At 42.8% G+C, this 14111-nt stretch overlaps 1 protein-coding gene across 1 annotated transcript; it reads left to right on the top strand.

The window, feature by feature from the left end:
* Positions 1-4791: 4791 nt before the first annotated feature.
* crfb2 (cytokine receptor family member b2) lies at positions 4792-13617 on the top strand. Its single transcript, XM_052083028.1, has 7 exons — positions 4792-5643; positions 6213-6342; positions 7659-7834; positions 9544-9692; positions 9950-10109; positions 10686-10801; positions 12440-13617. Exons 1-7 carry the CDS (start codon positions 5595-5597, stop codon positions 13154-13156), a joined length of 1497 nt encoding a protein of 498 aa, XP_051938988.1. The 5' UTR covers positions 4792-5594; the 3' UTR covers positions 13157-13617.
* The last annotated feature ends 494 nt before the right edge of the window (positions 13618-14111 follow it).

Genomic DNA, 14111 nt, shown 5'->3' with positions numbered 1-14111 from the left:
TCTCCACTCTTGCATGTCTCCTTGTTTCTCTCTTTTGTTGATCAGACAGTTCTTTCTCTTCACAAAATCCTCCACCATAGGTCCTTCCGAGTTAAATTTTTTAACCCCAAACATGGCCATCACCTCTGTTCCTGTAACCACTCTATGTCCATTGAGGTCTGCACTAACCACCATTTTAGCCCCTCTAGAATTTTTCCTTGCTCTCCGACACAGGTCCCTGTGGCCATGACAACATTCGGCATCACACCATCCATTTTCTGATCCGCTTATCCTCACAATGGTGGCGGGGGGTGCTGGAGCCTATCCCAACTACGGGCAGTAGGCGGGGGACACCCTGAACAACCATCCATGCTCACACTCGCACCTAGGGACAATTTTCCATTGGATTGGATAAAACTTTATTGTCAAATGTACTGTATGTGCAACATGTATCATACAGCACAGATGAAATTTCTTCCCTCTCAACATTGAGTGGTTAATCAGCCTGCCACGAATGTTTTTGAAATGTGGGAGGAAACTGGAGTACCCAGAGAAAACCCACGCAGGCCCAGGGAGAACATGCAAACTCCACACAGGGAGACCGGAGTTGGAATTGAACCCGGTACCTCTGCACTGTGAAGTCGACGGGCTAACTGCTTTTGACCACTGGGCCACCCCTCAGCATCACACTTTCAATCCTATTTATGGAATATGATGTGACCAAATCTGGAAAATGTGATGGCTGACTTTCTATACAGGCCACAGTAACGAGCAAGACAACAGAATGATGACATGTTCGCAGCCACAAAGCAAAGTTTGCTACACACAGACATGCCAACAGACTCAGATGACTTGACATCAACAGAGTGTACGTGTACTTGACAGTTTGAAGCTGAACTTGCCCCAAAAAATAGTAATAATAAATAAATAAATACTACTAGTACTGCTACTACTACTACTAATAATAATAATAATGAAACTGTTCTTCCAGACCTGCATGTCATGATACAATATAAAGCTCATTAAATGAAATATGGTGCTTTGATCGGTTCGCTGACACTTGAGGGTGTACCCTGCCTACTGCCTGAAGACAGCTGGGATAAGCTCCAGTATGTCCGTGACCCTTGTGGGGGTAAGCAGCTGAGAACATTTGATGGATAGATGGATGGGGGAGAAAATGTTGAATTGAAGGTGTTTCTAAACTTTTGACTTGCACTGTATGAGGAGCAGTAGCGTTCCGTCAGGGCCAGCAAGGCCTTCTCTGCTGGCCTAAACATTCTCAGAAAAGTAAATTTAATAAAATTAATAAACTTTTCTGAGAGTAACAAATTTAATTTGTTATTTTATTTTCATAAATATGTAAACAAAATTATTCTCTGTATTCCTTATGTCACATTATTTCCACTTAGTTGAGTGGCTTTCAATGTTCTTTTAAATAATATTGAAATCCACTCGATAAATAACTTATTTATTATGGTAGAGTTTTTAACCAATCATATTTCAACTAGCTTGTGTTGCCAGGTAAATTAAACTTGCTTGGGCCTTCAGATTAAACAGAGCAGGCCCCTGCGCGCTGTAAGTGAACGGTCACAGTCAGCTTGAAATAGCCAATCAGATCCCGAGTCTGCGGACCAGGGCCAGCTAGAAGGGCTTACGTCGAGACTGGACGTGTGAGTTCGGTGAATTGATTAGCGCCTGCTAGAGGGAGCTGTCACTGTATTTTAACCCAAAATGGCCGAAGAAGATGTTGATCTGGTTACAGAACTACTTTCCACACAATTTTCAAGACGGACCTTCCACGAAAAGCTGGATATTGTGCAAAGAGGTCGCCCAACTCCTGCGCTAGCTAGCCTGTCCCAGCAAGGAAAAGGGTTTGTCCGTCATTTTCAGACTAGCAATTATGAACGGTACCCGTGGCTCACAGCCTCTGAGAAACACTGCAAATTGTACTGCTGGGAATGCCTATTGCTTGCAATTGACCGATTTGGTGTTTAGAGCCACACTGGATTGTTTTACCAAGGCAGCAAGGAAACATCAGAGCACAGCTGGGCGCTTACAAGCTACGGTGCATTTAAAAACGTTTGGGGACACTTGCGTAGATCTGCAGCTCAGTGAACAGGCACCAAATTGGTGAGTAAATGAATTTTATTTTACATTTCTTCTTGTCATTTTATTTAGTTAGGATTAAATTAATGGTAACGAAATAAGTCAACAAGTCAAGTCAAGTCAACAGTATTTATAGAGCACTTTCGAAGAGCCATCGCTGCATACAAAGTGCTGTACATGGAGCGATTTAACATATACAATAAACAGTAAAACGAATCGGTAATAAAGGCGGTGGAAAGCACCAAGCAGTAAAATCAAGGACAAATCATGCTGAGTCGAACGCCAAAGAATACAAGTGAGTTTTGAGGAGGGGTTTAAAGATGGGCAGCGAGGAGGCTTGCCGAATGTTCAGTGGGAGGTCATTCCAGAGAGAGGGACCCGCAACAGAAAAGGCTCGATCCCCTCTGAGCCTCAGTTTAGCTCTTGGTACCTCTAACAAAGACTGGTCCACAGACCTGAGGCGCCGGGCAGGTGTGTAGGGGCGGATGAGCTCAGAGAGGTAAGGTGGCGCGAGATTATTCAGAGATTTGAAAACAAAGAGGAGGATCTTGAAAATAACTCTAAAATGAATGGGGAGCCAGTGAAGGGATGCCAGAGTGGGAGTTATATGCTCCCTCTTACGAGTACCAGTCAAGAGGCGAGCAGCAGCATTCTGGACCAGCTGAAGGCGCTTAATGGAGGACTGGCTGACTCCAAAGTACAAGGCATTGCAGTAATCCAGCCGGGATGTGACAAAGGCATGAATTACTGTCTCAAAGTGTTCATGTGATAGGAGAGGTTTTATTTTGGCCAGCTGTCTAAGGTGAAAGAAGCTTGATTTAACAACGGCACCAATTTGCCGATCGAGTTTGAAATCACTGTCCAGTTTAAGGCCCAAGTTTGAGACCGTTGATTTCAGATAAGGAGACAGGGGGCCCAAGTCTAGAGGACGGAATGTACAAGGGCCACTGGGACCAAACAATATCACCTCTGTCTTCTTTTCGTTGAATTTCAAGAAATTTTGTGCCATCCAGGTTTTGATTTCTTCCAGACAGGATAGGAGTGGCCTTAATGAGAAGGTGTCTTTCTTGCTCAGTGGGACATAGATCTGGCAGTCATCTGCATAGCAGTGGAAGGGAATACCATGTTTCCTTAAGATGGAACCCAATGGGAGCAGATACAGCGAGAACAGCAAAGGCCCCAGAATTGAGCCCTGTGGAACACCACATGACAGGGGAGCAGTGCGTGACTCAGAGCAGCCAAGGCTGACACAAAAGGTCCTGTCAGCTAGATAGGACCTAAACCACTCAAGAGCACTGCCGCCAATGCCCACCAAGTGCTGCAAACGAGTCAGCAGAATACTGTGATCCACTGTATCAAATGCTGCAGTTAAGTCCAATAAAATCAGACACACGTGGTCTCCAGAGTCTTTTGCCAGGAGGATGTCATTAGAAACGCGTAACAGGGCTGACTCCGTGCTGTGCATCGTCTTGAAACCTTACTGGAAGACCTCCAAGATGTTATGTTCATCCAAGAAAAGTTTCAACTGCATGTGCACCACTTTTTCCAGAATTTTGGAAATGAAAGGCAGTTTGGAAATGGGCCTGTAACTTGACAGCACATCTGGATCAAGACCAGGTTTCTTGATCAAGGGTTGGACCACAGCATGTTTAAACTGTTGGGGAACTACACCAGAAGAAAGGCTGCTGTTGATGATATCCAAGACCGATGCACCAACACTCGGGAGAACCTCCTGAAAGAAGCGTGGGGGAAGCGAGTCGTAAGGGGAGCCAGATGGCTTCGTCTGGCGAACTACATCCTCCAAAAGCGCCAAGGACACCGTATCAAAAGAATTTAGTACAGCTGAACATGGAACATGGACAGAGGGGTCAGATGCGGTATTTGAGATAGAATGACAGATACAAAAATGTATCAAATAAATCTGCTCACTTGCAATTTATAATGGCGCATTGCAGTCACTTTCATGCACAAAAGTTCATTCAATCACCGCTGCTCAACATTTTCAGTTATTTGCTGTTGTATAGCCGATTCTCAAAATGCAAATGATCTGTTTATTTTCAAAGATTGTTTTTTGTTATTGTTTGGTTGGTGTCTTATATTAAACTGTGACACTGCGCAATTTATTGGACAGACTTGTTTAAGATCACACAGCGTAATTTGGGTGGCATTTTATTTAGTATTTTTAAACCATCTTTTTATTTTCGATAATATCTGTAAATTTAGTTTCCTGCTGTTAGCAATCGCTTCACAGCACGTGCAGATTGGCATCCTTCTGTCTAACATCCAAGAATGACAAGTTGAGTGAGGTGTTTCCATCAGCCATGTATCGGCGTGTTTTTATTGAACAGGTGGAGAGAAAAAGGCGCGTCCCTTTTATAGGGCCGCACGTCACTCACTATGAAACAAAAGTAGAGCTATATTGCCCCCGACTGGCTCAGTCGTAAAAGGCAATCATACAATCCCAACACCTGCTCTTAATTGTGAATGCATACTTGATGGTTTTAAATGCTCCTGAAATTAAGTGTTGCTTGACGAGCCTATATTGTGTATGTATGTGACGTCACTGAAGGCCGATGGTTGAAATGCACGGCCCGCTGCTGATGAGTGAAGATTCATAAAACATAATCGTTAGAGTAGAAGTCACATACGTTGTCAAATTCTGCGATGGTGCCTATATCTTTCAAACTATTTGGGAATGGTTTAATGAGCGGCATTAACTTAAAGCAGTTTACTAAAAGGCTTTTGAGCAAGTCCAATCCGTTAGTTCATAGGAAGATATGGCACATCCAATATGGCGGACACGCTGGCATATTGCAGCAGCTAACCAACGTGCTCAAAGATACTCTTGTCTCTACGTTTCAACACAAACGCGATCATGTGATTTCCTATCTGGTGCCTTCAGGAAACAACAGAGTAATCAGACCTCTTAAAAATTCCACTATCCCAATACAATGTAGTTATTGCCGCTAATGTGTATTCCTGTACACCTCATTTAATAATCCCCCCAAACATAACCCTCTATAGTTTGGCATCATCTGTAAAGTGTATACTGCATCTTTTTTTGACAAATTGTATGCAAGTTTTCCTTGTACAGCAGGTCTGTAAATGCAGCGATTGTACGACTACCGGTACTTCAAGCTTAGGTGTGAAGGTCCCGGGCAAAATAGTACAGTATGTGGAATGTTTTCCACTGAAGGTAGCTGCAATGTCTATTATTTTATTTTACTTAACGTAAGCTTGTTTAATTATTTCGTGTTATCTTATGTCTAATCAGTCCTATGGTAACAGTTGGAAGTATTATTTTTTTGTCATTGTCTTGGGTTCTTGTTGAGCTGTGTAATGGGGTATTTTCATCCAAAGCAGTCGAAAGTACAGTAAGTCTGTTGATTTTCATGACATAATGTGGTTTACCTCAACAAGACACCGTCTCAAAATCATTCAGAAAGTGAAAGAGTCTAGAGAGTGGTACACCAAGAACCAGAAAGGCGACCAGGAAACAGCGTGCTGAGATGATATTTGTCTTTTGGGCGCTGACGTCACTTTCCCGTGTTCTCTCAGGTGTGTACTCCACATTGTTATGAGTATCACCTTTCAAATAGTTTAGTTCTTGTCTGACACACTTCCTCAATATATTTATCCGAGAGATGCAGTAGTGTGGCAATGATATCGTTGCGAACGAAGAGGTTAACATTGATTAAATTTCAAAATAACCATAACGAAGGAACCTGAAACCATTGACAATGAGTGGTCACTCGATTGTCCACAGTCTTACAATTGATCAGGATTTAATTCCACATTACATTTTTCAATGCTAAATTTGTATAATTAAAGAATAGATTAATATTGTATTGTGAAGGATAAAATAATTTCGATGTTACGTTTAGTGACCGTCCAATTTAGCTGTATTGGCAACTGTCACAAACAAAATCACTGGATTATTCCGGATTTTGACTCAACCGGTTGCCACACATAGTTACCATGGATTAATGCATCAATGAAATGTTTTTTTCATTTGCTGATTGACAAAGCAGAGTTGAAACAAGGAGCTGTGCAGTCATTGGCATCACTTGAAAAGAGATCAGGAACACATGCAATAGATTACAAAGTCGTTTGTGTTTGTTTTTCAGCTTCCAGTGAACTTCCCCAACCAGTCAACGTGCGAATCATCTCAATTAATTTCATTCATATGCTAACATGGGCACCTGGACCAGGCACACCTATGGATATTTACTACCAAATCGGTATCACTACAGATGTGTGAGTTTCTTCATTGTTGATTTTTATGAATTATTTTAGTTCAATGACATACATCCCAGCTTTATTCCAAGGAGACAATTCTTGTGAATATTGTGGCACCTTCAAGTTCGACCGTAACCAGTCAAACGTTTGGAATTGTTAGTTGTAGAGCCAAAACTTTTGCCATCATAGCAGTTTACCATAAAGTGTTAAAAATTGTTTCCAGTGAGGGTTGGACTCCGCCAAGGCTCCCCCTTTGTCACCGATTCTGTTCATAACCTTTATGGACAGCGTTTCTAGGAGCAGCCGAGGCATTGAGGGGGTCCGGTTTGTTGGCCTCAGTTTTACATCTCTGCTTTTTGCAGATGATTTGCTAATGTTGGCTCCTTCAAGCACGGTTCTCCAACTCTCACTGAAGCGTTTCGCAGCCAGTGTGAAGCGGTTGGGATCGGGAAAATCAGCACCTCCAAATCTGAAACAATGGTCCTCAGTCAGAAAAGGATGGAGTGCCCTCTCCGGGTAGGCGAGGAGATCTTTCCCCAAGTGTAGGAGTTTAAGTATCTTGGGGTCTTGTTCACGAGTGAGGGCAGGAGGGACCGAGAGATCGACAGGCGAATCGGTGCAGCGTCTGCTGTGATGCGAACTTTGTATCGGCCTGTCGTGGTGAAGAAGGAGATGAGCCAAAGGACAAAGCTCTCAATTTACCGGTCAATATACGTTCCAATCCTCACCTATGGTCACAAGCTATGGGTCGTGACCGAAAGAACGAGATCCCAGATACAAGCAGCCGAAATGAGTTTTCTCCGCGGGGTGTCCGGGCTCTCCCTTAGAGATAAGGTGAAAACCTCGGCCATCCGGGAGAGCTCAAAGTCGAGCCGCTTCTCATCATCTGATTAAGATGCCTCCTGGATGCCTATCTGGTGAGGTCTTCTGGTCTTGTTTTCTTATCTCATCAGCTAACCTTGCACCACCCAGCCCCGTCAACGCCTCGACTGCACATTAAAATTACATCCATAAAGGTTATGAAAAGAGTTGGTAACAAAGATTAGCCTTGGTAGCACCCAGCACTCTCTGGAAACAAATCCGATTTCCTGCTGGCAATGCAGACAAAACTCTGAAACTGATAATTACAGGGAGCGAACAACCAGGGCTGTAGACTTTTTCTTATGAGGAGCACAGTGGCCCCTGACCTGAAAATTTGAGGGGCCCAAGCGGAAAATGTAGGGACGCAAGTAATACTCTATTTTGGGGTCCATTGAAGAAGCTTTTTTGTGTGCATTGTTGCATGTTGATGTCTCACATTGCTCAAGATGCATTCCTGTTTTTGCATCATGTAGGGGAACTGCCTGGGTCCCAGTGGCTGGCTGTCAGCATGTCCAGTACCAACTGGTTTGCAATATGACAGAGGCCTTCTCTGATCCAAGGCAGGTCTACATAACCCAGGTTACAGCTAAGTGGCGAGCTCAAGCCTCTCGACCAGCGACCCACCCTGGGTTCCAGCCCATCAAAGACAGTTAGTGACACTTCATTTAATTTTGCATTTACCTTATTTTCTGCACTATAAAGCATACCTCTCAATTTCTTCAAAGGCCGACAGTGCGCCTTATTATTGGATGTGGTCTGTCTGTCTCTCTTTCGTGCTTCATGCGGCATCCTGTGGGAGCTTCATATGGATCAATATTCGGATTTCTTGGACATAGTATTTTAAATATTCTGAAAAGCGCTTTGTTACAGGTGCAGCGGTTGTGGAGGCGCTATATAAATAAAGCGCTATTGATTGAACTGTAATTATTCCATTAGCGTAGCTTCATCTAGTGGATGTATAACGCAACTGCAGCCACTATTTTTGCTTTTATTCTATCTATGCGCTTGATAATGTGGTGTGCCATATTTATAAAAACAGCTTTGAAATAGGCCATTCATTGAAGGTGCTCCTTATACTCCGAAGCACCTTCTAGTACAGAAAATACAACAATTAACTTTCGTATGTGTTCATCTATTTTTTTTTTCCAAGATTTATCTGTGGATCATATAAAATCCCAAAAGTCTTTCAAACACGAACATTTCCATAGCATGTGTAACTTGTCACCTTCTGTAACATTACATTTCTGGCACATTGCTGAAATAACCCCATGAACATTACGTAGCCTCGGTGGGGTAAAATATATTCTATGTTAAATTACATTAACCCCTGTTTCGTAGAAATCAAAACTGTCTGAGATTGTCTCAAGTTTTGAAATTCTTTGTCTCCATGAATTGTCTCCCAAATCTGTCGAGTTCTTTTGGACCCAATCACAAATTAAAAAAATATTTGAAAGTTTGTGAGTTTGTAATTTACATTTAAATTTGTTGAAAATTGGACAAAATATTGCAATACAAGTCTCCCACAGTCGGCAAGCGAGAGATTCACTCCGACACCTTACCACAGCAACGTCTTGACTAAAATCTGAAGTGAACACAAAGAGGAAACACTGACACAGGGCACAAACACCTAGAAAATTGGATGTGATGACAAGCCTTATCAAGAAAAAACAACCAACAACAGACAAACCTCAATACAGTTGCAGATGTGAATGGCTGCTCAGTTCCAGGAAATGAGTGGTCGAGTCACATGAGCAGACAGCTAGACATTTTTCGAACTGCAAACTGGGGGAGCGTCTGAATATTAGCCCAAAACTGTGGCATATGAAAACAAAGGTTCTGCCAACTGCTCTCATTTGTTGCTGAATTTCTTTTGATTGTGGAATCGTATGTTTCTTTTATCATTCTTGTGCCCTACTTTGACATTATTTTTGTGATTTCTTGACTCAGCAAATCTGATAATGGTCAGGGCTAGGTGTGGCCAGCATAACTGAACTCCGCTTTCCAAATATTGTGGTTAGTCAAAGATAACTCATGTTTTTACAAGGGGCATGAATCACTTTTTTTCTAAATAGAGCCAGGTGGGTTTGGATTTTTTATCCCCTTAATCAATAAAATAATGTAGAAACAACATTTGTACTGACTTTGTGAGCTATTAAAAGTGGCATGAAGATCTGAAACATTCAAGTGTGACAACAATCTGAAATTAGGAAGGGAGCAATTCATGATGAAAGTCATTGTATTGTTGATCCCTTTCATGCACCCTATAACCTGATAACACTGTAAGATGTCCACTGTAGTAACCGCTGTCCCCGAAAGTGTGACTCAGGCTTGACTTTCTCTTTAACTTGTGTGATTCAGCTCACCTGGACCTGCCGGTGGTGGCTGTGACTCCTTGTGGAAAAAATCTGTGTGTGGACCTTCTGTCTCCAATGCAGCATCTGTGGGAGTTCTACAACTCACTCAGTTACCAATTCAGGATCGAGAGCAGCGATCCAAGCAGAGCTCTGGTAATGTTGACGACTAGTATACTTAAAATGTTGAGAAAACGAGGTGTTACTTCTTTCTCTTGCATGTGTCGTGGGTGGTGGGAGACACACACGTGAATTAGTTGATTAGCTAAATATGGGGCCACTCTCTAAATCTTATGACCTTACAAACCACCTTGTTGTTCCCTCACTTGCTAATTAATTACTATTAAGGGTGGGCGAAAGCCCTGATTTTTCTTGCACTAATGTGTGTGTGTGGTCTGTGTTGGTGGGTGCAGTTTTTTCAGAAAACCAAATCTCTGAATGGAACTGTTCTGAAGAACCTGGCTCCCAGCAGGCGCTATTGCATCTCCGTTCGAATCTCCGACACCCTCGTCCCAAGGGAGTCCAACTATAGCCAGCAACATTGCGCCGTTACTCCGGGGAGTTATCCTTCAGGTAAATGGCTCTCCTTTTGACTTGACAATACTCTCTGTGACAGTGTGCCCCCTTGTCCGATGCAAAGTGAAGCTCCAGCATGTTGAAATGGTTGTCAGCTGTCTGCTTGCTGTTGCATTTGACAAGGTTCTGATGATCTCTGCTGTGCTTACGCTACTTGGAGGCTTTTGGGCAAACGATAAAAGGGTGTCGGAGAGAAGCGCATGTTTGAGTTTGGAAAAACCGGAAGGGATTTCGTATCGTCCTCTTACACACAGAACGAGTAAAAAGGCTCTCATGAAATGGCTCTCATGTGCAGTACTTAAAAGCACGACTGGAACGGGCTTTCTGATCCTAACTCATTTGTGCGTGCCTGTGTGAGTCTTTCAATGACCTATCTGACAGGGGGGAAAATCCGTAATGATTTCATTGTGTTAATGTGTGAGAGCATTTCAGTAGTACCTCTGAGAGGTCTCTCAAAATATTTCCCCATCCCTTTAATTGAATAAATGACATTGGACAGCATCTCTATTGTTTGCTTTGCATGTTCATAAAGAAAATATGTCTCTCACAAGCCTTTGTTGATGCTCATTCTAGAATCTGTGACCTCAGCTGTGTTGTGTGTTATTTCCATTGCCACCATCGTCATTGCGATCCTTCTCGTCTATACCGGATTCCTCTGTCTGAGAAACATTCGTATGCCATCCGTTCTGGTAAGTTAGCCGGTAGGTGAGATGGGAACCATACTTCACATGTCGTAACTCCATAACTCATAAGGCTGAACACCAAATAAGAGGATTGAGATTGAGGTTGATTAAGAAGGACCTTTTCACACCGCACCGTTTATGGTGTGACTTTGTCACGGCTCCCCGACGATACGACGTTTCATGATGCAGTGCCACCCCCGTTGAAAATGTTTCAGTTCCGGTACAGCACCGCTGTGACGGCCATCGGCGTAGCCACTGAGAAGAGATGGGGGAAGAGCGATTGCAGAGTGAAATGAGAAAGATACTTTGATATTAGCTTTGTTGTTACGCTCCAGTGAAAAAAAAGCACGGACAAACCTGAAGAAGTATTAGGCACACCTCCTCGCAATCTCCAAATTGCTGGAGCTCACAAAGGAGCCTGAGCTCCTCAATACCCTGCCGTGCCTTTAGGATGCAGTCGCCGTCTTACAGTCATGTCAGCCAACAGCAGGGTTATAAAATTTGAGATCTGCCGTTATTAGCTACCTCTTCAAAAAACAGTGCAAGCACAAAAATGCTTCTCCTCCTCGTCCCACGCCCGAGACCAAACACCGTTAACTAAGCAACTTTGTTTTTGAAGTTGTTTTGGTTCTTTATCTGCACACATGGTGAAGTCCGTGACGTCTTAGAAGAGTGTTGAGCATAATCGGGAAAATAGGATTCTTCTGTCGGAAGGTTTACTCTTGATCTCATCTGGACTTGGACTTTGTGGACTGTGACTTGACACACGGACCGTTGGGACTCTGACTCGACATGGACTCGAGACAGGTGGACTCATATTTTATTAGATGCACACTCCTTCTTGATAGTAGTTTGAAATGATTTGTCCATCTCATTTACAGGGATGGCAATTTTCCGCGGATACGTGTAAATCCGCCGTTTTATTTCTTAAATTTTTCGTCGAAATCCGTTGAGAAAATTTTAGGGGGGGTCAGGTACCTTATCGTCGAGTTTTCACGAGCTCTCCCGATCAGTCGTTCTATCTTCCGATTGTAAACATCCCTGCAATTGGACGTGTATGATGTCTTGTTTGTTGTGATTGGTCGCCCCGTCCAGGCCATGCCCCTTTCCGCATTTTTCATCACTAGCCATTGCCATCTTTGCATTTACAGTAATTTCTCGCTTATTCAAGATTAGTGGCAGCTCACTTCCTGGTGCACTTTCTGTTCTTTGCTCATTACTGTTTGTCACATATGGGTCAGCTACCACTTTTCGCACGTTGCACGCACTGTTTCCAGTTCGTTGTCTTTCTCTCTTCACCATCCGATGAGAAAAAGGCCAAAGAAAAAGTCAAATAAACTCATGGAGGTAGATTGCTAATCTATTGTCAATCTCATCCAACACTGAATGCTAATGCCTTGTGTGATGTTCGTTACACACAAATTGCAAATTTTTTTTGACTTTGGAGTTTCACCGCCAAAGTTGACTTTGATAAATGCATTGCTCATGTCTTCTGGATGATTTTTTTTTCAAGGCCCTGGCAGCTGTTAATCTCCTGAATGTTGCAAAATGTTTGGATATTTGCAAATGTCACAAAGTTTGTGGTCTTTTATTTTATGATTATCAATTTTCCTCATTTCCTCCTCTCTTTTTTGTTTGTGTTAGACATCCATCCATCACACGAAAGAGGTCTGGGTTGTTGTGCCTCGCAATGCATCCCTGTCTTCCCTCCTAATTATGCCAACACTCCACTCCCCATGGGAAGAGAAGGACTGTCAATTATCAGATCTTTGGAATACCGAAAGCTCTTCTGGAAACGGAAGTGGTTACAAAATGCGTTTGGCCTCGGATTTATTGTGCTCGTCAGCTCTGTCACTTCCCGTCACGTCTCAGCCAGCGTCACTTCCAAACAACACTGCAAACCCCAATTCTGTGTTTCCATCCGTGGATGTTTTTAGTCCCTTGCCCCAAGCGTGGATTTGGGATGCTGCATCCCAACATTCATCCACAAACGCAGCCTCGCTTTCTGACAATCTCTCGAACTCAGACTGCGGTCCAGTTTCAGACCAAGCCAGTTTTACGGCTGAGAGGTTACATCCAATTGAGGTGGAAAATTGGGAGGTTGAAAAAGGGGACGATCAAGATGTTAACCTCCACTCTCTAATTTTGGGTAGGTTTGTGGAGGTAGAGCAGAAAAACATTTTGGACCAACGGAATGCGGATACCGTTGATTTGCAGGAGCATGACAGCATTTCCGTGATGCTGCCAGAAACTTGGGACGCCGAGGGTGCACACATTGAAGGAACTTCCTGCTCTGATGATGAAGAAGAGCAGCAAGATGAACAGTTTTTATACATGAGACGCCCGGTTTCTATCTTATAGGACACAGCGCTGGCTATACAGAGCTGCTAAATGTGACCGATCATCGGTATTTTTTGACAGAAATTGAACCGCTAAAGCATTATGTCCATAACACTGATTGTTCCAGAGGTTTGTTTGGGGGTTTTTTTGATTTTTTTTTTTTAATCCAGTGTCTCACATTAAGGGTGGCCGGCGTGTCACAATGGCGCCGTGTTGGCCCACCCACCAAAACGCTTCTCAGATGCTGGCAGGTACAAATTAGATTCAGGAATATAAAAAAATATAAATATAAATATAAGATGACCTTGTTTTGTCCAACAACATTTACATTGTTTCAACAGCAACAGCGGATACAGGAAATACAAAAATGAGAAGCTATTTGTACACTACACAAAAAAGGAACTGAATCTATCATCCATGCATAAACAAATCTGTAATCTGTTTTATTTTTTTAACTTAAAAATAAAAGTGATGAGTTTCAATTTGACTTTTGAGATCTGATCAATCCGATTCAATAGAGGGAATTGTTAAAGGTTGATTAATCCATAGACGGGTACTTTGGATGAAACGTCTCAGAGCCTCCAATACTTAATTCAGGCGGCAACTGCATCCACCGTAGCATGGTAGCAACAAATACAAAAACAAATATTGAAGCCATAAAGGAGCAACATGTACCAGTTGAGAGAGTCATCCACCACAATAACTCTTGTGGTCAAGGTGTTGACAGAATGTCGAAAATAGGGAAATTCAGAGAAATTGCTCAGGAAATGAATTGCCGTCTGTTTGGCAGTGCTGTATTTACTGTATATCCGTTTTGTTTCAGCTAGTGAGGCTAAAATCACCAAAATGCCATAAACATTTACTGCATGAATTGAATTGCACACCCACGACCCAAGTGCAGCGCAGATAATGGATGGATGGAAATGATTGAAAATAAATAATTATCATTTAAAAAGCTATTTGGGGCGGCCATGTG

The sequence above is a fragment of the Hippocampus zosterae genome, chromosome 12, assembly GCF_025434085.1.
Source record: "Hippocampus zosterae strain Florida chromosome 12, ASM2543408v3, whole genome shotgun sequence".
Lineage (NCBI taxonomy): Eukaryota > Metazoa > Chordata > Actinopteri > Syngnathiformes > Syngnathidae > Hippocampus > Hippocampus zosterae.
The sequence above is the reverse complement of the archived record's forward strand: the minus strand, read 5'-3'. Positions and strand labels throughout refer to the sequence as shown.

What these genes read in the sequence shown, in the direction of transcription:
- crfb2 (XM_052083028.1), top strand. Translation starts at nt 5,595, where the DNA reads ATGATATTTGTCTTTTGGGCGCTGACGTCACTTTCCCGTGTTCTCTCA. An exon ending in GCGATCCAAGCAGAGCTCTG is followed by an intron (nt 9,693 to 9,949) that starts GTAATGTTGACG and finishes TGGTGGGTGCAG; the next exon opens with TTTTTTCAGAAAACCAAATC. An exon ending in TTCGTATGCCATCCGTTCTG is followed by an intron (nt 10,802 to 12,439) that starts GTAAGTTAGCCG and finishes TGTTTGTGTTAG; the next exon opens with ACATCCATCCATCACACGAA.